General features: G+C 65.8%; 5 protein-coding genes across 5 annotated transcripts; 3 read left to right on the top strand and 2 right to left on the bottom strand.

Moving 5' to 3' along the window:
• Positions 1-767: 767 nt before the first annotated feature.
• F751_0915 (Poly(rC)-binding protein 3) lies at positions 768-2110 on the top strand (the record flags this gene model as incomplete). The annotated part of the gene is made up of 3 exons (XM_011398275.1): positions 768-887; positions 983-1081; positions 1325-2110. 3 exons carry the CDS (start codon positions 768-770, stop codon positions 2108-2110), a joined length of 1005 nt encoding a protein of 334 aa, XP_011396577.1.
• Positions 1726-1983, bottom strand: F751_0916 (hypothetical protein; the record flags this gene model as incomplete). Its single annotated transcript, XM_011398276.1, has 1 exon — positions 1726-1983. One exon carries the CDS (start codon positions 1981-1983, stop codon positions 1726-1728), a length of 258 nt encoding a protein of 85 aa, XP_011396578.1.
• Positions 2111-6401: 4291 nt separating the features above from the next.
• Positions 6402-6632, bottom strand: F751_0914 (hypothetical protein; the record flags this gene model as incomplete). Its single annotated transcript, XM_011398274.1, has 1 exon — positions 6402-6632. One exon carries the CDS (start codon positions 6630-6632, stop codon positions 6402-6404), a length of 231 nt encoding a protein of 76 aa, XP_011396576.1.
• Positions 6633-7656: 1024 nt separating this feature from the next.
• F751_0913 (hypothetical protein) lies at positions 7657-12576 on the top strand (the record flags this gene model as incomplete). The annotated part of the gene is made up of 7 exons (XM_011398273.1): positions 7657-7923; positions 8235-8693; positions 8911-10012; positions 10234-10358; positions 10448-11388; positions 11709-11921; positions 12189-12576. The coding sequence occupies 7 exons, from the start codon at positions 7657-7659 to the stop codon at positions 12574-12576; spliced, it is 3495 nt and encodes a 1164-aa protein (XP_011396575.1).
• A 698-nt stretch (positions 12577-13274) lies between these two features.
• Positions 13275-19396, top strand: F751_0912 (hypothetical protein; the record flags this gene model as incomplete). The annotated part of the gene is made up of 15 exons (XM_011398272.1): positions 13275-13337; positions 13436-13705; positions 13899-14139; positions 14250-14374; positions 14700-15019; positions 15210-15456; positions 15623-16147; positions 16313-16433; positions 16666-16790; positions 16947-17025; positions 17192-17437; positions 17852-18068; positions 18285-18497; positions 18796-18946; positions 19103-19396. 15 exons carry the CDS (start codon positions 13275-13277, stop codon positions 19394-19396), a joined length of 3237 nt encoding a protein of 1078 aa, XP_011396574.1.
• Between the last annotated feature and the right edge of the window lie 2982 nt (positions 19397-22378).

Below are 22378 nucleotides of genomic sequence, written 5' to 3'. Positions count from 1 at the left end.
TTCGGGGCTTGCCAGGCGAAGAACATACACCTGGGGCCGCAGGTAGGGCGGGGCCATCGGGAGTTGCGCGGCCATTCATGCAGCTGCATGCCTAAGGGCCCCCCCAAACCTGATGGAATGGTGTGCTGGGGTGTCCGGCTGGTGCAGCATCTACCAGTTCACCGCGCACCTTGCCGCACTGCATGCAGTTGACCGCCGTGCCGAGCAGGGTGGGCTGCTTCCCCGCACGCCCACGCCGCCTGTCCTGGGCGTGGGTGGTGCGGATGTTCACGCCCAGCTCGGTGGCGTCGGCGACATGCATTGAACGCCCTCTGCAACCAAGGTCGGGACAACTGTTGGCCTCGCCTGGCCGGTGCGCGCTCGTACAGGCCACGGGCTGAGGAGGCTAGGCACTCTGGTCCCAGGGATGTGTGGCAGGCCCTGAGCGTAGATGGCCTTCGTGCGAGGGATCGGGGGACATATATGCTGGGCCTACGAGCAGGAAAGCGGGATCGTATGTGAGATTCCGTAAGAGGATCGGGTGCACTGCCTGATCTTGTGTGTACGGGCGCCGCGGTGTTGATCAGGTGTGTCGGGTGAAAACGTGAATCACAACCCTCGGGCGTGCAAAGACAGCGCAGAAACGCCCAGGTTGTATCATGCTGTTCTATAATTAGTCATGGAGATATAAGGAGTCTGTCAAAACACCGCGTTGAGGCGCGCTCGACAAGGGCCTGCACCACCCACCCACCCACTGGACCGGTGCCCTGCACGTCATGTCCGGGAGCATGGAGGGGGCCAGCCCCCCGCCCCAGGCCGACGACTCGGACTTTTTGGATGCACAGCTGTACCTGGACGAGCCGGGCGACGCCCCCCACGCCGCCCAGGAGGATGCGCCCCGCCTCGCGGTGAGGGTGCCGGGGCAGTATCCGGGACGCAACGCCCCGCCCGTATCTCGCGCGTACCGCGCGTGACGCTCCGCACCCTTCCATTCCCTGCGCAGGTCAAGTTTCTGGTCCCAAACGTGGCAGCTGGCAGCATCATCGGCAAGGGGGGCGTGAACGTGTCGGACATCCAGGCCCAGTCCCAGGCCAGGATCCAGGTGGGGCGTGCTGGCCAGGCCGGCCTGGTCCGCGCCCGGTGGTCCAAAGGGAGCAGACGAACTGCCTGCATCGCGCCGGGCCTGGCCCCCAGGGGCAGGGCGGCGGCCTGCAGGCGACGCATGTGTCCCTTGGTGCAGCTCGCCAGGAGCCCCCCCCCCTTCAACGGCCACCCTGCCGCTCATTTCCTCCCCGCCCATCCGCCCATTTCCCCCTCCCACCCCTCCCCACCCCAGCTGAGCAAGATTGGGGAGCCCTGGCCCGGCACGCTGGGCGAGTTTGGCGCCCCCCCTGCCCACGACCGCCTGCTGCTGATCACGGGGACGCTGGACGCGCTGCTGACCGCGCTGCACGCAGTGCTGGCCACCTTCCGGTCGGAGCTGGCGGCGCTGGCGGCCGTGGCCGCGCGCGAGGACGGCGCCATGGCGCTGCGCATGCTGGTGCACGCCCGGCTCTGCGGCACGCTGATCGGGCGCGGCGGCGCCACCATCCGCTCCTTCAAGGACGCGTCGGGCGCGGTGTTCAACATCTCGCCGCCCCCGGGGCCAGGCGACCCCCCGGAGCGCGTGGTGCGGCTGACAGGCACGCCCGACCAATTGCTGCGCGCGGTGGCCCTGGTGCTGACCAAGCTGTCCCAGAACCCGGACTACCCGCTGCTCACCGACGTCAGCCTCGGCTTCGGTCCGCCCGCCGCGGCACCGGCGGAGGCCTGGGGCGGCGCCGCGCCGCCACCGGGCGGCGGGGCGGGGGCCTTCCTGCCCCACGCTGCCGCGGCGGCGGCGGCGGGAGTGGGGACCACCAGCCTGGTCATGGCCGTGCCGGAGGACCGGGTGGGGGTGGTGATCGGGCGCGGCGGCGCAGTGATCAACCAGATCAAGGCGGTGCTGGGGGTGCGCATCCGCATCAGCCGGCGGGGGGAGTGCCTGCCGGGAACCAACGACCGCAGCTGCGAGATCAGCGGGCCGCCGGAGAGCGTGGCACTGGCGCAGCGCCTGATCCAGCAGAAGGTGGAGGGCGTGGAGCGGGAGTGAGGAAAGGAGGGAGGGTGGGGGGATGAAGAGGAGAGGAGTGGGCCGCCTGAAGAGCCCTGGAGTTGTGCCTGAGCAGGGCCCTCAGTCCGAGCCCCCGGTCCTCAGGACATTGCCTCCTCCTCCCCCCCCGCCCTCGCCGTGGCCCCCCATCAAGACCCATCTTGGCGTTCTCTCACAACTGTAGTGCTCAGTTTTCAGTCCTGCTTACTGTCGAACACTTGTATTCAACTTGCACCAGCCGCCGCTGCATGCCCTGGCCATGAAGGCCGCGCTTGATGAGTACTGCGAAACGCTCTTGCCATCGCCACCTCCCGATGTTGACTCAATTGTAAAACCTCAGCGAGGCGGATGAAAGCCGGGTTGCGACGGCCTCAGGCCGGTGGCGGCCTGCCTGTACGGCGCCGCTGTGACGCAAGCGACACATGCGTGGGGACGCAGAGCATAGAGGAAGGCACGGCAGCGATGCAGCCCACCGCGATCCGCGGGAGGAACATGTACCGGGTGACCGGGGCTCTGCACCATGTGCATGGGACGGCATCCGGCAACCCATCGGCATGGCCTCCGAGGCTTTGGAGGCGGAGCTCCGACAGCAGCTCGAGGAGACGCGAGCGGCCCTGGCCGAGCTGGCCGACCAGGACGCCAGCCCTGAAATCATCCACGTGAGTTTCCGCAAGGGGGGAGGCTGGGAATCGTTTGCATCGAGCGAGAGGATGGGAATGCCGCCCAGGGGCGATCTCAAGGTGTGCCGGTCATGAGTGCCCGACACGCCCTCCCTCCGCCACCTGCCCGGTTGCCAGCTACGGAGGGAGCTGGAGGCCGTTGCTGAGGATGTAGAGGCCGCCCTGCTCCAGCTCGCAAAGGATATCCTGTTGAGACGGCTGGATGCGGCCGCCGCAAAGACTGATGCCACGCTCAGACCTGGGAACCGGGCACTTTTTAGACACACAGATGGACGGATCCATCTTGGCCTGGTAGAGAGCGGGGCTGGGGCTGACGGTCTCATCGAGGTATCCTTCTGCCACCCATGCATGTGAGGATGGGCTGCTCGGGCATCCCCACAGGTTTCTCTGGAGGATCGGTCATGACACCCTTTGTGGCGGCCTGCTGCACTGTTTGCGATTATGACCAACTGTGCTTGACTGTACGCCAGCGCCACTCCCGGAGACCACATCGCCCTGTGCAGGCCCTGCCAGCTGCAGCCCCTGCGACTGGCAGCGACCTGCCTGACGGCCGTCGCCCCGGCTGCCCTCGCCCCACCGACGGCGGCCGGTGCCTCGGTGCTGGTGGCCCCTCAGCCCGGCTGCAGGCTCTGGTCCCGTGGCAGGATCGAGGCAGGGGCTTCGGCGTCTGGCCCCGGCGCCGTGCTCGTCCGGGTGAGGGGGTCCGTCCAAGGAGCACCAGGCACCCTGATGACCGTCCCCGCCGCCCATCTCGCACCTGCGGCGGCTGGGCATGGGGAAGACGAGCTCGGCGCCGACCCGAGCTGGACTTCCTGTGATCAATACGAGGCAGCGTCCTCATCCGACGTCACCTCTGATGACAGCAAGGAGGAAGGGACCGGGGAGGGCCCAGTGCCCGTGACCAACCCTCTCGGACTCGCGAGCTGGGAAGCGCACACGCGGGGGGTGGCAGGCAGGCTCATGGTGGCCATGGGGTATGGTGGCGCGGGGCTGGGCAAGCAGGGGCAGGGGCAGACCCAGCCCCTTCAGACCGTGGTTCTAACGCAGGGTGCCGGCCTGGGCGTGGCAGGTGGGTGTGGGGCCAGAGGCGGGCCGAATGTGGGGAGCTTGGAGCATCCGGTAGCGGTCGAGGCGGAGCTGCACTGAGAGGAAGGGGGGGCATGGCATGCAATCCTAGGCATGCACACTGAAGCCAAGCTCGCACACGGAGCCCCTTACCCACTCCTCCCTCCCTCGACCAGCTCCGGCAAGGAAACGACGGAGCGGGCGGCAGGCCAGGCGAGCCAAGGCGGCGGCTGCGGCCGCCGCGCGCCACGAGGATGCGGCGGCAGCTCGGCACCAGGTGGAGATGGAGACGGGTTCTGTCGGCCTGTTTGCGGTGCTCAACTCCGTCCTCGGCGGGCCGGCGGGGGACCAGGTGGGCGGGCGTGGCTCAGATGCCCAGGGTCGCGAGCATGGGTCCCACCCCGCGCCGACAGAGGATGGCGCCCGGGCGCGCGCCGGCACGTCGCCCAGCGCTGGGCCGGGCCTCCACGCGGGCGAGGCCGCGCGGGCGCGGCGCAGGGCGCAGGCGGCGCGCCTGGCATCGCTGGACTCAGCGGAGGCGCGGGTGCGGGGGCTGGAGGCCGCGGCGGCGCGCAACGCCCGCGACCCGGTGATGGGACCCCGCGCACGTGCGGCGCTCGCGGAAGCTCGGCAGAAGCTGGACGAGGGGAGGGTCGCGGCGGCGCGGCGCAGCGCCTCGGCCGCCGCCGCCGACTCGCTGCACCGCGACTGGGCAAAGTTCTGAAGGGGCATCGTGGCCCTCGTGATCTCACCCCGTCTCTGCCGCCCTGCACGGCTGTGCCCGCCTTCACAGCCAGCTTGGGTTCTGCACGACGCGCCTGCGCGGGCCAGTCTCAGCCGCACATCGGGAGCCAGGGGGCGGCGGCTGGCCCGCACCTGCCTGTTGGCACCTTGCGTGCTCACCGCTTCCTTTCCTTCCATGACAGTCTAAGCTACGTATGGCACCCCGGGCATGGGTGACGAGAGCAGGCACACTGAGTGATCAAGTGACACCATCAGCAGACCAGCCCAGGCGGACACGTGCCCCTGGCTCGCCGGGCCAAACCGCCTGGGGCACATGGCGATCGCCTGGGGCATGGGCTCTGCAGGAGCGCACGCATGCGGGAAGGGAGGGGCCGGGCGTGTCGGGCCTGGGTGGGGCGGGACACAGCGCAGGCCGGAGGGGGGAGATGCATGCAAATACAAGCTGGGTGCAATCGGTGCGGGCTCGGCACCGGCCCTGGTTCATTTCGGAGAGGGAATGCGCAGACGGGCCAGGGTTCGAGCGGCGGTTGTTCTCGGACTGGAGCGCAGACGGGCCAGGGTTCGAGCGGCGGTTGTTCTCGAACTGGAGCGCAGACAGCCCTCAGCCCCGCTCCGTCGGCGCGCGGGGCGAGAGCGTCTGGACGGAGCCGGGCGTGGCGTCGGACTCCGCCCGCTCCCCTGTGAACACGGGGGCCACCACAGGGTTGGTGTGCGCGGATGCGAGAGGGGGAGGAGGGAGAGGGAGGCGTAGACCCAGGGCCACCCCTCAAGGACCTCCACCCACTCATACCATCCCCCAATCGAGCACTTGCCCGCCCCCCCAGCCCCCACCCCCCTCAAAGTGCGGACCTGTGTCGCCGTCGCTGCCTGCCCTGAGGGAGGAGGAGAGGCAGGTGCCGGGCGCCTGGGAGGACCCGGAGCCCTGGCGCGGCGTCCCCACCCACCCCTGCCCGCGCGCCCGCAAGTCGTCGTAGCCGTGGGCGTAGGTGCAGGCGCCGCCGCGGTGGCAGTGCCCCGTCTGCATGAATTTGGTGCAGAGGCGCGTCTTGTAGAAGGGGCGGGAGGCGGGGTTCCAGGTCCCAGACTCGCTCCCACTCTGGTCCGCGGAGCTGGCGGTGTCGTGGGACGGCGGCACGCCCCGCGCCCGCGAGCCCAGCGCGGCGCCGCCGGCGGCGTGCGAGTCCAGGTAGGGCAGCGCCTCGGGCGCCACGGCGCGCAGCTCGTGCTCGCCGTGCGCGTAGGTGCAGCGGTCGCCGTAGGGGCAGGAGCCGGCGCGCCACTTGTTGCACACCCGGGTCTTGAAGAAGACGTTGCCCAGGCGGGGGCCACGGCGGGGGTCGGCGGGCGGCGCGCCCAGGTGGGGCTGGGGCCCAATGGCCATGGGGTAGCCCCCGGGGCCAAGGACCAGGTGGGTGCCGGGCATGGGCATGCCGGGGACCATCACGGGGTGCAGGTAGGGGATGGCGCCAGGGGGGTAGTACGTGGGGGGGAGGGGGGGAGAGTGGGGGAGGGGGGTGGAGGCTGGGAGGGGCTGGGCTGCTGGGCTGCTGGACATGCGCGCAGGGCGGGGCTGCATGAACCCCCCGCGAAGGCTGTTCGGAGCCGGGGCCTCGCGCCCCCTGCCGTCCCGGGACGCACCGGCAGACGGGATCCTGCCGGGCCGTACATGTCGGCGGTGAACATGGGCATGCGGCCCACCCAGCCCTGGGATCTGCCCGGGGCGATGAATGCATCGCGGCCGGGTCGGGGGCCCTCCATCCCCGCCTGGCTTCGGGGTCGTCGCTGCTCCAGCTACACCCCGATCATGCCCAGAATGCAGCCCACACCCGCTCCGAGATCAGCGAAGCCATGAGCAATGGCAAGTACGGCGGAAGAAGGGTGTCGGGGGCCCCGGGGATCCCCGAAAGCTGCAGGTCGTGGGTCTGGGTAACACATGTCCGACTCAGCAGCTCTGAGAGTTTCGTCGAGGGTATCACGTGGCCGTCCCCATCCGCCTGCACTCGTGGCAGCCGGACAGATGAGCAGCACAGCATGATCTCTTGTTGATGTAGAAAAGTGTAAAGCGTCGATGAAATCTGGGAGCCACCGCTGCAAGAGCGAATACTCCTGACATCGCCCTCTTCAGATGAATCTGATGTCGGTCCAAATAGGCCCAGGACTTGATCGATGATTTACACCCCTTTCAAGACATGATATAAATCCGCATCATCATTATCAAGTACACGGCCTGGCAGCCTCTGGCTGTGATACTGGCTCCTCACGCAAGTACTCCAGTGGAAGCCATTCTCCACCCCCCGTACTGTCGTCTTGTATCCTCACGATTCAAAGCTGTGCTGCAAGCTCTCTAGAAGTTTCTGAAGAGAGCGATGTTCCAGCACGCGAGTAGGATAAGCCTGAAGGCGCCCGGAAGGTCCGCCAAACAACACACCATTTGCCCGCCCGCATACACTGGGGAGGACTGGCGCAGATCAGTACCAGATCAGGCGATGCCTAGCGATTATACAGGTTTCTCCAAGCTGTTGCCATAGCTGTTCGGTTGCCATCCCGTTTTCAAGGCCATTGCTCTGTTTTGGGCTAAGAGTTGAACCGGAAGCGGGCGCGAGATCTGGGCCCCGGACATCCGCGGAGCACCTGGTGCTGGAGGGGACCTGAAGCCCAGGAGGGACTAGACATGGGAACGCATCCAGATAATCATTTGATTCCTCAATTCATATTCTAAGAAGGTGAAATGACTGTCAAGGCCATTCGAGGGAGGTGGAGGCCCCCCCGCTTGCCGGACGCATTCCAGGAACTCCACGTTCGGAAGGGATGTCAGGTGTGTGCGGTCGACGGGGCATACCCATGAGGTCGCACATCATCTTATGACTTTATCTGTGCATGAATTGGTCATGCGTTTCGCCGGGCCGCGTGTTGCTGCTCCCACTTGAATTTGGGTGCCCACCTGTATTGCAAGGTCGCCCCATACAAACCTCCCCCTCCCCGGCCAGACGGGCTGCTCTTCCCCTCATTACCGCGCTCTCGCATGTGGTGCAGGTGCTTGTAGGCACCCTGTTGATCATGTCGGTGTGCAGCCCCAACCCGGTGTGGAGCGCGCTGTCCCTGGACCCGGTGGTCGCCACCCCCGCCATCGCCCTCCTGCTCTTTTACTGGAGCAGTGCGGTGTCCCTGGGAATGGGCAAGTCGCCCCTCCAGATCACGGCCGAGGTCATGCTTTCGTCCTCCTCGGGGGCCCTCGTCGCAGCGGGCCTGTCCTACCTGGCCGTCAGCATCAATGGCGGCAGCCAGCTGGAATCTGTGACAAGGGTGACTCGTGCGCTGTGTGTGGTGGGGAAGTTGGGGGGGGAGGGGGATGCCTTGCATCCGTCTGTGCACGACCGCCCAGTTTGAACCCTTGTGCATTGAAGCTCTCCCCGCTGCCCCGCCTGGCAATGTGTGTAAAGTCATAGTGCATGGTTAACCTGTGCCTCTCATGTCAAGAACCTTGCATATGGACATGGAGGGGGTTTAAGAGGCTGTGACAATCCTGTGCCACAAACATCATGACCCTTGATGCCCTGGGCCAGAGCCCACTTTGCCTTCACCTGCTGGAGCCCCACTTTCTCCATCCTTCCTTGCGGCCCCTCTTTCCCCCGCAGGCAGCGGCTACCGCGGCATTTTCGGGCGCATATATATTCGTGGGCATGGTGTGCCGCTTCCGCTGGTGCTCGCTGAACGTGTTTTTCACTTCACACCTGGTAGCCGTCGCCATGCTGGTCGGCGCCTCCTACCACAATCACAGCAGCTTCCTCCTCTTCAGCCGCCTGTGGATCACCTTCTGCGCCATCGCCAGCGCAACATCCCTTCTGGTCTGTTCCCTGGTCCTGCCCATGACGGGCGGCTTCCTCATCCGCCGCGGTCTGGCCGAGGGACTGGAGGCGCTGGGGTCCTGCGTCCTCGGCACACTGCGCCTGCTCTGCGGCGAGGTGGACGAGCGGGGCCTGCTGCGCGCGCGGTCGGGGGACAACATCAGTCACTTTGGCATGGACTCGGGCCTTGGCAATGCGGGGGTGGCCGAGGTGCACCGCCAGGCAAATGCCGCCGCCGCCGCTGTGACAGTGAGCGCGGCGAGATCTGCTTTACAGCCGTGTGGCAAGAACACAGAGGGTTTGGGATGTATTGGTGGTGAGGAGAAGAGAGGTTGTGGTCCCAGGAATGGGCGCCTTGACGCAAGACTGGAAGCCGCATGAGTCTGCAGTCCCCTTACCCATCACCGCCCCCATAGATCCTCCCCCCCTCCCAGAAAATCCCCCTTGCTGCCGACTCCACGCACAGACGTTCTACAAGTTCCAGGACTCCACGCGCTGGGAGGCGGAGTTCTACCGGCGGCAGTGGCGCTTCCCGGTTCACAGCTACGAGCCGGTGGCGGTGCTCCTGCACAGCGCCGTGTCCAGCGCGATGATGGTGGTCTACCCGCTGCAGACGGGGCGCATGGACTGCCGGCAGGCCCGCGCGCACGCGCACGAGCTGCTGACGCTGGGCTACGCCCTGGCAGCCGTGCTGGAGTGCGCGGCCAACGTCCTGCGCTCCCGCGCCCGGGCGCGGGAGCTGTGCCCCCTCCTGGATGACATGGAGAGTCGCTATGTGGCCCTGCTGGCAGGGGCACGCGCCAGCGCGGCTGTCGAGGAGGGCGTCGCTGCAATGGGCCCCCCAGCCCCTGGTGCCGCTGCTTCAAAGCCTTTACCGGGTCCGACCGCCCCGACAGACATCAAGGACGACGCCCCCGGTGCCACGAGCGGCGCAAATCAGGTCGCCTTCCACCTCGTCCTGTCCACGCTCTTCACGCTGTGCACCCGCGTGCGGCGCCTGGCGGCGGGCCTGGCCGACGCCGTGGCGGCCGAGGACCCCACGGCGCGACGCCACCTGGCACGCCACTTCGCGCCACGCCCGGGCAATGACTGGCGCCTGCACGGCATGGCGCAGGAGCTGAGAGGTGCGGCCAGCCTTGGGCCTGCCCCGCTTTCCATCGCGGGTATCTCTCTGGTCTCCTCGCCCCACGGCCCTGGCTCGAGCTCCCTGGCATACTTTGCGTCCACCTGCCTGTCATCGGCGCTGCTGTCCAGCGCCAGCCTGGCGTGCGTCTCTCCCAAGGGCCTGGCCGCTGCGGTGCCCGACATCAGTGCGCCGGGGTTGCAGGCACCCAGCCCCGCCGCACTGCCGCTGGTGCAGGCCAGCCTGGCGTGGCACGCGCGCTGGTCGGCGCGGCTGGCCGCCCGCACCGGCGTCACCCCGGCCATGCTGGCGCTGGGGCTGCAGGGCGCGACGGCCTACCTCATCATCCTGACGCTGCTGATAATCCCGACCACCAATGACGCCTTCAACCAGCGCACCCTCTGGGCCATCTTCATCGTGATCACCATCCTGGAGCCTTTTGCCGGTGCCTAACCTTGGGGATCGTGAGAGGGTTGAGGGGTGACAATCGTGGGTTCCCTCGCACACTGCGTGACCCAGGTACCCCAGCGCTTGCCTGCCCACCCCTTCCAACCTGGCACCGTCTGGTTCGCGCTACGGCCCTCACCTGCCGCCACCCGTGGCGATGCCTGCCACCCTCCTCCTTGCCCACATCGGCGTGTCCACCTCCTCCCAACTGCCCGCCAGGCGGCGTCTTTGTGAAGGCCTTGCAGCGCATCACGGGGACGTTGTTGGGCCTGGGCTGCGGCCTGGCAGTCACTTACTTCACCTACCTCTGCAATGGCCTGAGCTACGACAATGAGCCGGCCAAGGTCTGGGCATCTGGAGGCAGGGAGGGGGTCTGAGAGCTGTGGTCTTCTGAGTGGTGACCCTCCCTCCCTCTCCCCCTCCACACCTGCAGTTCATCGTCATGACGCTGGGCCTCAGCCTCTTCTCCGGCGTGTTCTCTGCCTGCACCCTGCTCTACCCCTCCCAGTTCTACAGCATCCTGGTGGCAAGCATCCTGCTGGCGCTGGGGGCGCTGCCCGGCTACCACACCTCCGCCCCCATGCCGAGTGTGGCGCTCTGGCGCCTGGCCGCCACCGCCCTGGGGGTGGGGGTGGAGGTCCTGGTGGCGGCCACGGTTTTTCCAGTGACGGCGCGAGCCACCTACCGCGGGCTGATGGCAGAGAGCCTGCAGGGCCTGGGTGACCTCCTGCAGGTGGCCACCGGCCGGCTGGTCTCTGGCAGGGCCCCCAGCCGCGGCCGGGGGTCCGGGGCTTGCGGCGGCAAGGGCAGCAGCAGTACGGAGGGTGTGCGCGGCGGAGAAAGCGGTGCCAAGGGCGGCCTCCCTGGCGAGGACGTGGAGGCTGGCGCGCCCCGTGGCAAGCCTGGCGGACTTGGCGGCGGGGCCAGATGCCAGACCGAGGACGTCGTCAGGCCGGCGCGGGTGTGGATGGCGCCAACAGGTGGCTGCGGTCTGCGGGTCACCTCGGACGCCGATCCAGGGAAGGAGGTGCGCCTGCAGTCAGCCCTGGTACCTAGCACAGTCTTTGGCCCGATGCAAAGCTGCGCGCAAGGGTGGGACCCTGCACGCCACCTGTCTGTGAGGACGGTGCGTGTATCCATCCCCGACGACGCCCCGGACCCCGGCAGCCCCCAGCAGCCGGTGCCGTTGAGCCCCAGCGCCCCTGCCACCACGGTGGTGATGGACTTTGGGCAGGGGAATCGGGTGCGCATGCTCGGCAGCGCCTACCTGGACCTCATGCGCCGGGCTCTCCCTGTCAGCACATCCCTGGAGGCCATCGCCAAGATGGCGCAGGCCCTGCAGTACGAGTTCTACCCTTTTAGCAAAGTCAAGCGGTGGGTGTGGAGCGGATGGGGGGGAAAGCCCCGGAGGAGGGTGGGGGGACGGGGGGAGCCCACTTGCCTGTGCGGGGACGGGAAGTAGGGTGTGCCGGCTGGGCAACCTCGAGCCTGACCGACGCCCTGGGCTGCACATGGCAAGGCACCTACTCAAACTGTAGGCTCGGTCTGCTGGACCAGTCCACCTGCATACCCCCACTGCCGCGATTGGTGGCTGGCTGGCTTGGCCATCATCCCCATGGTCAAGTTGGCACGGCGAGGCTTCCCTGCACCCCTCCACCACCCCCTTGACCCCGCGGTCCTCCAACTTCACCCAGGTTCCCTCTTGAGGCTGGGGACCAGGCCCAGCGTCTTTGCCTCTGCCTCCTGAACGTTGCGTCGTCCTTTGCTGCAGCCCTGGACAGCAACGATGCGCACAGCTCGCCCTTTCTCCTCCCCCACCGCAAAGAGGTGAAGAGCGTGGCCTTCCAGTTGAGCGAGTGCCTGCTGGGGCTGGCAGGAGTGGTGCGCCGCACAGCTGCTACTGACAGGTGGGGCAGGGGAAGGCGGACGGGCTGGTGTTCAGAGGAGCCTGAGTGGGGCGCTAGGAGGAGTTACCTTCGAAGGAGGAAGTTGCTGCATGCAGCTTGGGCCGGCAAGTCGTGGATCCCAATCCCATGGCACGCACTTGCGGGCAGCTGGCTGTGTGGACTCTGGCGACGAGTACAGCGACCATGAGGCCGCCGCCTCCGCCTGGCCTGCTCCCAGTTGGCACTCCTGTTCCCGCCCAGACGCTCACGTTCCTTGCATGCCCGCAGGGTGGTGGACATGTCCCTGAATCTGAAGGACATGACGCGGCACCTCTTCGTCTCCTGCCTGTCGCAGTCCGAGGCCCTGGGCAGCCAGTCCCACCACGAATTCCTCCTGGGCGTGTCCTTCCTGGCGATGATGTTCAATGCCGGCTTTGTCATACGCATGCTCGCCATGAGCCTGGTGCGTTGTGTGTGTGCCGGCGACGCGGCGGCGCAGGCCGCCGTGGATCGTCTGGCGGATGCCGAGCAGTGGGCCCTGGACGAGGAGCTCATGCTGGTGTGCAACGACCTCATGGCGGTGGCCCAGACCTCGGGCGACTACGAAGGGATGGAGGACTTCCATGCGGTGTCGGGCACCGTGTCCTCAAAGAAGCTGGACTCCGGAGAAGTGTAGAGGACCCTCGAGGGACAACCAGCAACCCAGAGGCTAGGAGCACCCTTGAAGGTACCCCGCGCATCTTCGCAGTGATGGGTCTCTGTTTATACGTGAACCTCGTCTTTCCCTGCCACGCCCCCTTCTAGCAAGGCCGGAGCGCTTGTCCCGGCCCCTCGTCCCTTCACGAGGTACGAGGTACGCCGCCATTGCGTCGTACAACGCCGGTGAATGCCCGAGGAGTGTGTGCTTTCAGCAGCTGTCTTTGATTCGTTGGTGTAATTGTTGTAATGTGATATGGTGTACTTTCCAGCTCACTCCTTTCTCGGGCGGCTGTCCGCGGCAGCTCTCATTACATGGTGGCAGGGGCTTCCCTCCCCCTGTGACGGACTATCGAGGGGCTCCATGACGTATCACGATCCTCGACCTGGGCTGTGTATCACCATGCTTCCAAGTTGTGATCTTCGATATATGGAACGAATCCATTGTTGGCGGAGAACAACCCTCGAGACAGTGGAGACGCCCTCACCCTTCCTACGTGGCATCGCCCCGGATCGCTTCGAATATTACCATGCATTCCTAAGAAAACGTGATCGCAGTGTTCATTCACAGCCTGTAGCCGCTCAGGATACTATAGCGGTATACATTGGATATCAGTATGCCTTAGCCTAGCAAGTACACCCTCGTAATTCCGGGGTGGGTCCACTACCCTAGTCACCATGGGTCCCGCGCTCAGGCTGCCTGCCGTGTTCCAGAAGCCGTTTGTGAGGGTCGGCATCCAGGTAGTTTGTGAAGGGAGGCTGTTATCGATGTGTTACCAACCATTGTCCAGTATCGAGGGCATCGACCTGCCGTGTCGCGCGCCCCCCTGCCCTCACAGCTGGGAACGGGGACACTCCTCATCATGGCCACCGTCAGCCCTGCCAAGGTCTGGAACGCGCTGTCCCTGGACCCGGTGGTCGCCACCCCCGCCCTCTCCCTGCTGCTGTACTACGTGGGGGGGTTGATTGCGATGGGCGCAGGGCTTTCCGTCCTCAGCGTCTGCACGGACATCCTGCTGTCCTCCACACTGGGCATCGGGGCGGGGATGGGCATCGCCTATGCAGCGCTGGCCATCAACGGGGGCAGCACCGACAACACCACCACCCGGGTGCGCGGCATTTGAAAGAACACGTACATGCCGCTGTGCCTGCCTGATGCGGTCCCTTTCAGGCGCAGGGCGTGGAGCTCCAGGTCAATGACACGGCCTGGTCCTTAACCCCTGATCCTTGGGCTCTAGGCTTGCGTCCCCATGCCCCCTGATTCCCCCTTTCTCACCCCCTTCCAAAAATAAAAATGGTCAGGCTGCTGTGGTGTTGTGCCTGTCAGGGGCCTATGTCATGGCAGCAACCATCTTGCGCTTCCGCTTCAAGACGTACAGCCTGTTCTGGCTGATCAACCTGGTCACCACCGGCCTCTCGGTGGCCGCAAACTACCACACGCTGGCCCCCTACTGGAAATTCCCGGTGCACTGGCTGTATTATACCCTCATCTGCTGCTCCACAAACCTCCTCGTGGCCATGCTGGTCCTGCCCCAGACTGCAGGTGGTGGCAGCGCTTTTTGTGTGTGTGCGTGCGTGTGTGCAGAGGCGCGGGGACGCGGGGGCTCCTTGCTGCCAAATGACTATCAGCCCCAGCTCCCGCTCGCACAACAGGCAACGTCATACGAGGCTCCCTGGCGGGCGGGTTAGTGAGTCTGGGCCAGACGTTCATTGTGGCCATCGATCAGATGACGGACGAGATCGACCCGGATTCTGGCCTCCTCAAAGCCCGCTCCGGGGTGGGAGTGGGTTTGTTCCTTGTTCTCAGCCACATGAGGGCTGCAAGTGGAAAGGGCGTGCAAGGCGTCCCTGCCATGCTTTGACATGGCACTGGGGACAGGCTTTGAGGTTTCTTGGGATGACACTGAGTATGCTTTGTTCCTGCAGCATGACCTGCGACAGAAGTATCTGGCAGTGCACTTGCCCAAAGACTCCCAAGATTCCCCATATTCCACTCAAATCTACCCATGCACGCTCAACCCCCGACCCCCCTGCCCTTCATTCCCTTCTTTCCATAGGACACGCTCGCCCCCCCCCCTTCCCTTCACTCCCTTCTATCCATAGGACACGCTCACCCGCTTGGGCATCGACGAGGGTCTGTGGCACAGCTGCATCTGCAAGCTGTACGCGGCGGCAAGCGTGACCGGCGCGGCCGTGACCAACGTGTGGAAGTGGGAGGCCGCCGCGAAGCTGGAGTGGGACGTGTACCGCCGCCAGCACGTCTTCCCCTCCCGCCACTTTGACCTGGCCACTCTGCTACTGAGGAGCACGCTTTCCAGCTTCATGATGGTGGTCTACCCGCTGCAGACGGGGCGCATGGACTGCCGCCTGACCAGGCAGGTTTATTTTTGGGGAAAGGGGAGGAGGGGTCCCAAGTTTGGGAGGTGTGAGGACTGTTTCAGGGGGTTGGAGAAGTGACGATGCGCTGCCGGACGTGGCAATGACATGTAGGCGTTTCAAGGCGGCTGCCAGTCCGGTGACGATGCGAGCGCTGTTTTCAGCCCCCCCCCCTCAAGTATAGATGGAGATTATACACACAACTCATACGCCACCGCACCGCATCATCATTGGCAGGCAACACGCCGGTCCGTTGCGCACGCTGGCCGCCGCCATGGCAGCCTGCTGCACGGCCCTGGCGGAGGTGCTGCGGGGCCGCAGCCCGCTGGCGGGCGCCACCCCCGCCCTGCTGCAGATGGAGTCCGCCTACGTGGCGCTTGTGGACGCGGCGGCCGAGGCCATGGAGGGCGGCGAGGGGGACCTCTCGGGGCGGGCGGTGTCCTTCAGTATGCTCATGGCCACCCTGTACACCGTGTGCACGCGGGTGAGGAAGCGTGGCCTGGGGTTTGGGGGGGTTTGGAGGGGGCTCGGCAAGGGGACGGGGGGTGCAGGATGTCGGTGGCACAGAGTGGCCCTGCGGCCCTCAAACTCTGCCCCTCCTCCCCCGCACACCCCCTGACCCACCACCCCCGCGGCCACGAATGCGACAGCTCCGGCGGCTGTACCTGTGCATGGCCGGCGCGCTGGGGAAGGACGACCCCGGCGCGGGCGCCGCCCTGCACGCCCACTTCCGGCGGGAGGGCAGCGTGCACTGGCACTTCCCCGCCTTCATGGAGCGCGTGCGGCGGGGTCGTGGCGCGCGCGACGCGACGCCGCTGGCTGTCCTCCGCGACTCGCTGCTGGGAGGCGGCGGGGAGGAGAGTGCGACCCCCCGCTCCACACCCTCCTCCATGCGCGCCTACCTGGCGGCGCAGCGCCCGGCGCTCAAGGTGCTGCCGCTGGTGGAGAGGCGCCCCTCTGCCTGGCGGCAGGGCCTGGACGCCCTGCGCCGCCGCACCGGGGTCGACACCAACCACCTCGCCCTGGGGCTGCAGGTGGGGACCAGGGCGGCGCAGCGCCGGGCGCTCAAGGTGCTGCCGCTGGTGGAGAGGCGCCCCTCTGCCTGGCGGCAGGGCCTGGACGCCCTGCGCCGCCGCACCGGGGTCGACACCAACCACCTCGCCCTGGGGCTGCAGGTGGGGACCAGCGGGGGGGGGGGGGGGAGGGAGAGGAGGGGATTTGTGGGTGTCAATGGGGGTAGAGAGCCAGCGAGCTTGGCCGCGCGGACCCAGGTGGCACAGGCTGCCAGTCATCACGCACATCACCCGTCGCTCCATCCCATCCTTGCCTCCTGCTCGCAGGGCACCGTGGCTTTCACAGTCATCATGGTCATGACCGTGGTCCCCCACGTGAACGCCAAGTTCGACAACCGCCTGCTCTGGGCGCTCTTCATCGTGATCACCATCCTGGAGCCCATGACAGGTGTGGTGGGATGCAGGTGGGGGCAGGAAGGAGCCCTTGCGCTGTGGGGCAGGAAGGCCATGAAGGGCTGCCTCAGCGTTCAATCTTCATGCTGTGGGAGTGCCCGCAGGTGGGAACCTCACATGCTCCCCCAGGCCCCGTTTCAAGGTGTCCCCTGTGGCGGAGGTGTCGCAGATGCCTGCCATTCCTCGCTCACACCCTCCCGCTCACCGCTCCCTGCCAAGCACCGCAGGCGGGGTGTGGCTCAAGGGCTCGCAGCGATTTCTTGGCACGGTGCTGGGCGTAGCCCTGGGTCTGGCTGCCCTGTATTTCACTTACCTCTGCAACGGGCTGACCTACGCCTCCCACCCGCAGAAGGTGGCGAACTTTGTGTCTGCAGGAAGGGGCAGGTGTTTGAAGGCGCGTCTGTGATGCCAACATCCGCGGTGCTACCCAGGGAGGAGGTACTGCAATGGGACATCCCTGCGCAGCTTCCCACCCTACTCAATGCCCCTCCCCCACCCTGCAATGCAGTATATCGTCATGTCCCTGTCTCTGGCCGTGATATCTGGGATCGTCGCCGGGTGTGCCCTACGCTTCCCCCGCTTCTTCTGTGAGTGGGCCAGGGAGTGGTGGTGCCCATGAGACGGAGGAGCACGGGTGGTGACACGAAACACTCAGCTGCTCATCCCCGGGATCCAACAGCTCCCGAAGGCCACCCACCCAGTCTTCACCCCACACCTCCAGCATTTCATCACTATACAATTCTCACCGTCCAGACGGCTTCCTGATCACCGACATCATCCTCGCGGTGGTGGCGCTGCCCGGGTACCACACTCCCACCCCCATGCCGGAGGTTGCACTGTGGCGCCTGGTCACCACCGTCCTGGGCGTGGCGGTGAACATGCTGTGCGCCACAGCGCTGTTCCCTGTCACCGGGCGCAGCACCTACTCGGCCCTCATGGTGGCCACGCTGGAGGGGCTGGGCGGCGTGCTGGACCACGCCTGCCACAGCCTACTCCCACGTCAGCACCGCCGCCCGCCGCGGCGGCGGTCGCGGCCGGCGGCCACACCCGACGCGGCGCGGGGCAGGGCGGGTGGGCGGCTGGCGCGCACGGCCATCAACGGGGGAGGGGAGGAGGAGGCCCTGCTGCCGCAAGAGGGCCGGGCGGGCCAGGCGCACAGTCTGCCGGCGCCAACACAGGCACCCGACGGCATGGCTGGTGTCGGTGGCGAGACTCCCGTGAGGCCTGCCGCGGAGCCCAGCGCCGCACAGCAGCACCAAACAGAGGGAGGTGGAGTCGGCGAGGCCCCTCACCAGTGGGCCGGGCCGGGCGACGCCAGGCCGGGCGACGCCAGGCCGGGCGACGCCAGGGCTGCTTGCATTGTGCTCGAGGCAGCAGCGCCAGCCAATCCCGATCGAGAGTATGAAGCTGCAGACGGCGACGCCGTCCTTCAGCCGGTGGACCGCATGCTCTCCCACCCCGGGTCGAGGTACATGGAGTTGAGCCCGGCAGGGGAGTCCTTCAAGATGCTTGGGGGGGACTACATGGACAGCGTGCCCCTGGGCAAGACTGTGGGCCAGAACATCGGGGCAATGGCCGCGCTGGACCAGGCCCTGCACTACGAGTACTACCCCTTCAGCAAGGTCAAGCGGTGCGCTGGGAGGAAATGGAGGGAGGGTAGGGGGGAAGAGGGGGAAAGGTGGTGCATGAGGCGGGCATCGAGGGGTCATTGGAAAGGCATGGGTGGTGACGCGCAGGGGGTTAATCCATAGCACAAAGGAAGCCGGGCAGGCCCATCCTACCAGCCACTTATATGCAGTTTCCTTCCCTCCCTCTTCACCAATCATCTCTCCCCCCTCTCTCTCAGGTTTCCCTTTGTTGCGGCGGGCAGGGCGCAGAAGTTGTGCCGCCACATGCTCAATGTGTCCTCCTCCTTCCTTTCCGCGCTGGACAGCCACGACACACACAGCGCGCCCATGCTCATCCCAGTGGCGGCGGAGCTGGAGGATGTCATCCAGCAGCTGAAGGCCTGCATGTCGGCCCTGGCAGGCATCGTGCAGCAAACAGTCAGCGTAGACAGGTGCAGGGGGGGTGAGAAATCCGAGGCGGGTTCAAGTGTTGGGGCTTGGGCGCAGACTGTCCGGGGTTGGAGGGCTGGGGCGAGGTGGTCTTGGGGGGGCAGACGAGGTCAAGCAGGGGCTGGCATTCAGTGACTGGGTCGTCCCAGGCACAAAGGCACGACTGGCCTGGAAGTGGTTGAGCGCACTGGCTGCATTGCAGTGGCAGTGTACCCAGCTGTGGACTGCGCCTTGCGAGTGCTTGTTCCGTGGGAAAGAGCACTGCAACTCTTCCCCCCTTACCCTCTTCCAACCTCCCAGAGCCGTGGACATGGTAATCAATCTGGAGGACCTGACGCAGCACCTCTTCCTGTCCGTGCTTTCCCAGGGGACCTCCACAGACAGCCGGGCCGGGCCCGACACCATTCTGGGCGTGACATTTCTGGCCATGCTCTTCAACGCCGCCTACGTGGTGGGTGTGTGATTGGAAAGACCGACACCGTCATGGCAGGGGTGGGTTCTGTGGGAGGCGCACTGTGCTCTGCACACCTCGCCTTTCATTCGCACAGCACTCTGTGCCGCCGTCAGATCTCCTCCAAGGAAACCTCACCCCACCTCCCAATGCCAGGTACGGCTGCTGTGCGTCGCCCTGGTCCAGGCCTTCTCACCCGACGACATGGAGGCCCTGGCGCATGCCTCCATGCTCTCCGACTCGACACGCTGGGCTGTGGACGAGCAGCTGATGGTGCTGTGCAGTGACATGATGGCTGCCGCCCTGTACCCCGACAGCGGCGAGGAGGAGGAGGACAGCGAGGACCCCGCCCCCTTGCAGGGCGATGCCACCACTGGGTGGGAGGGCGAGCTGGCGTCCGCCAGCCGGCTTATGCAAGAGGACCCCCCCATGACGAAATTCGCCTGGTAGTCTGGAACGAACCCCACCGCGCCCATACGTGCAACCTTTTTCGGAATCGAATCCTCCAAGATTACTATGCAGAATGCTTGGGTCACACTCACATTTTCTCCATACTGTGGTTCCCTTTTCCTCGGATGTTGGTTGGTGCCTCGCACTCTTTTAAGCGATGCATGACCCACGGCCAAGCCAAGACTACTGCATTGTCATCATGGCTGTTGGGTTGATACCCAAGTCCAGGTTCGGACTTGGCGGTCCCCTTGGAGGACGACATATCGATTGCCATGTCGCGTTCATGTGGGAACCGGCACCTGGGGGTGGTTCAAATAACGTTTCCGCGCCCTATTCGCATTCCCATGATCAGACCCTATTACTCCAATTGGCCAGCCTGCGACGATTGTTGAAAACAAATATGAGACTGCAAATATTATACCTTTTATACAGTTAACAACGCACGGCATGATTGCCCCGGGGTTTCTGGGAGTCAGGGTGGATGACGTCAGTATGTGTCAAACAGGCCAATGGCTTCGAGGAGTGCACTTTTCGCTGATCAAGGTATATTGCGTGACCGCGAAAAACTGCAGAACTCGTGTATAAGGTCGGCCGAATCCTGCTGGCAACCCCGTGCCGAGGGGCTCATGGCGTGGCGGTGGCCTTCCAGGCCGCAGCTGAGGCTGCCGAGGTGCTTCTCCCTGGTCTATGTGCGCGTGGGCATCCAGGTACGGCTGGCCACAAGAGATGGTATCTCCTGTCTAGAAAAGAGGCCAGGCCGGGGTGCAAGACGGTCCTCCTCCATACTGGGCTGGCGGACCCATGGGCCCTGGCACTCCCCTGCAGGTGTTCACCGCCACCTTCCTCATCCTGGCTGCGACCAGCGCCCACCCGGTGTGGACGGCGGTGTCCCTGGACGACGTGGTGGCCATCCCCGCCATGGCTCTCCTGCTGTGCTACCTGTGCCTCCTCTTCTCGGTCGGGACCGGCCTGGCCGCCCTGCAGGTCAGCTGCGAGCTGCTGGCTGGCGCCACTGCCGGCGCGGGCATCGGCATCGGGCTGACCTACGCCGTGCTGGCGATCAACGGGGGTTCCAGGGACAATACGCCCACCAAGGTTAGGGGCTGCCGGAACTGGTTGCGTGGGAGGGATGGTCGCTGACTCCACATGCGCATGCCAGCACTGAAGCCTGGGCCCAGCTGCAAGCCGAGCTCCTAATCACTGCATGGCTTACTCGGTTGTTGAGACCCCCCGGAGCTGCATGCAGCCTGACAGGTGTCGGGCCCTGCTCTGGGGGCACCCGCTCGACGTCAGAGCTGAGTCATGCGCCATTGTCAACCCTTGTTTCAAGCACTCAACCACCCACCCACTCGCCTCGCAGTTTGTGGCCACCTTTTTCCTGTCGGGTCTGGTGGCGTTCTTCGGCACGGTCCTGCGCTTCCGCTTCACGAAGAACAACATGCTGTGGATGCTCATGCTGGTGGGCATGGCCCTTACCATCGCCGCCGAGTACCACAGCAGGGCGGCGCTGTGGAAGTTCGGGGTGCACTTCATGTACTTTGCGGTCATGGCTGCTGCCTCCCTCCTGCTGACCATGTCCACGGTGCTGCCGCAGTACGCAGGTGCACTGTGATTGTTGGGTTGATGGGGCTGGCGGGCAGGGGGAGGCAGGCAGGGGGGCGGGGCTTGTATGTGGTACGGCCCAGGACCTCAAAGGGAAGGTGAGGCCCCCCCACGCTGTTCTCTGCCGGCTGCCGCAGCCTGGCACATTCATGCCGTCCCTCCCCTTACCAACCCGGTCCTACCTCATGCAGGGAACACGATACGGGCGTCCATCTGCGCTGGGCTGCTGTCCTTTGGCAAAGTCGTGGAAAGCGGGATTGGGACCATGTCTGACGAGACCAACGACGACACCGGGCTCCTGAAAGCCTGCTCCGGCGTGAGTCTTTGTGTGTCTGGGGGGGTGTGGGGGGGGAAAAGGGTTCTCGGAAATGGGCCTCGGCTTGAGTCACTGGCTGTGTTGGAAAACCCGGCGAGGGAGGGTGGCTGCTGGTGCTGGCGCCTGTCGACGCATCGCCCCCTCCCACGACAGTTCATTCGTGCCTCGGCCCCCCCTCCCGCCCGCCAGAGGACCGAGGCCATGGTGGGGATCGACGAGGGGCTGTGGCAGTCAAGCCTCTCCGACCTGCACACCGACGTGTTTGCCACGGGCGGGTCCATCAGCAACGTGTGGAAGTGGGAGGCCGCCGCGCGGCTGGAGTGGGACCTGTACCGCCGCCAGCACGTCTTCCCCTCCCGCGCCTACGGCGTGCTCACTCTGACCCTGCGCTCCATGCTGTCCAGCTTCATGATGATCATCTACCCGCTGCAGACGGGGCGCATGGACTGCCGCCTGACCAGGTGGGGCGGGGTGGTGACGGGCAGCGCATGGTGCATGTGTTCACTCCCCCCCATGGCTAACATATGCCGTGCCAGCGGCGTCGCGAGAGTCCAGGCGCCGCCTTGTAGGGGACCCCTCTCCTGCCCCGCTCCAGGGCTGCCCATGCTCAGGTTCGTTGTGAATGTCCAACTGCAGACCTACAAAGGCTCCGCTTCCCTCCCAAAATATACAACTTACAGGCAGCATGCACGGCTGCTGCGGGCCCTGGCTGCCAGCATGGCGGGCTGCTGCAACGAGCTGGCCGACGTTTTGAGCGGCCAGCTCAACCTGAAGGAGGCCCTGCCTGTGCTCAAGGCCATGGAGGCAGCCTACGCGGAGCTGGTGGGGGAGGTGGGGGCTTCGCTCCAGGATGCCCACGCCCCACCCTCCAGTCGGGCGGTGCACTTCAACATGATCCTGGCCACCCTCTTCACGCTCTGCACGCGGGTGGGGGCGCGGGGGTTTAGGGGGGGGGGGTGTCTTGTACCTGGGTCAGCGATGGGGTGGGGCGCAGGGCGTGGGGTGGTGCAGGACGTGAGAGGTAGGGTGAGGGGGCCTGATGCCGCACCTTGCCCTTACCCTGC

The sequence above is a fragment of the Auxenochlorella protothecoides genome, assembly GCF_000733215.1.
Source record: "Auxenochlorella protothecoides strain 0710 unplaced genomic scaffold scaffold119, whole genome shotgun sequence".
NCBI classification, from domain to species: Eukaryota; Viridiplantae; Chlorophyta; class Trebouxiophyceae; order Chlorellales; family Chlorellaceae; genus Auxenochlorella; species Auxenochlorella protothecoides.
This window is presented reverse-complemented; position numbering and strand designations above follow the sequence as displayed.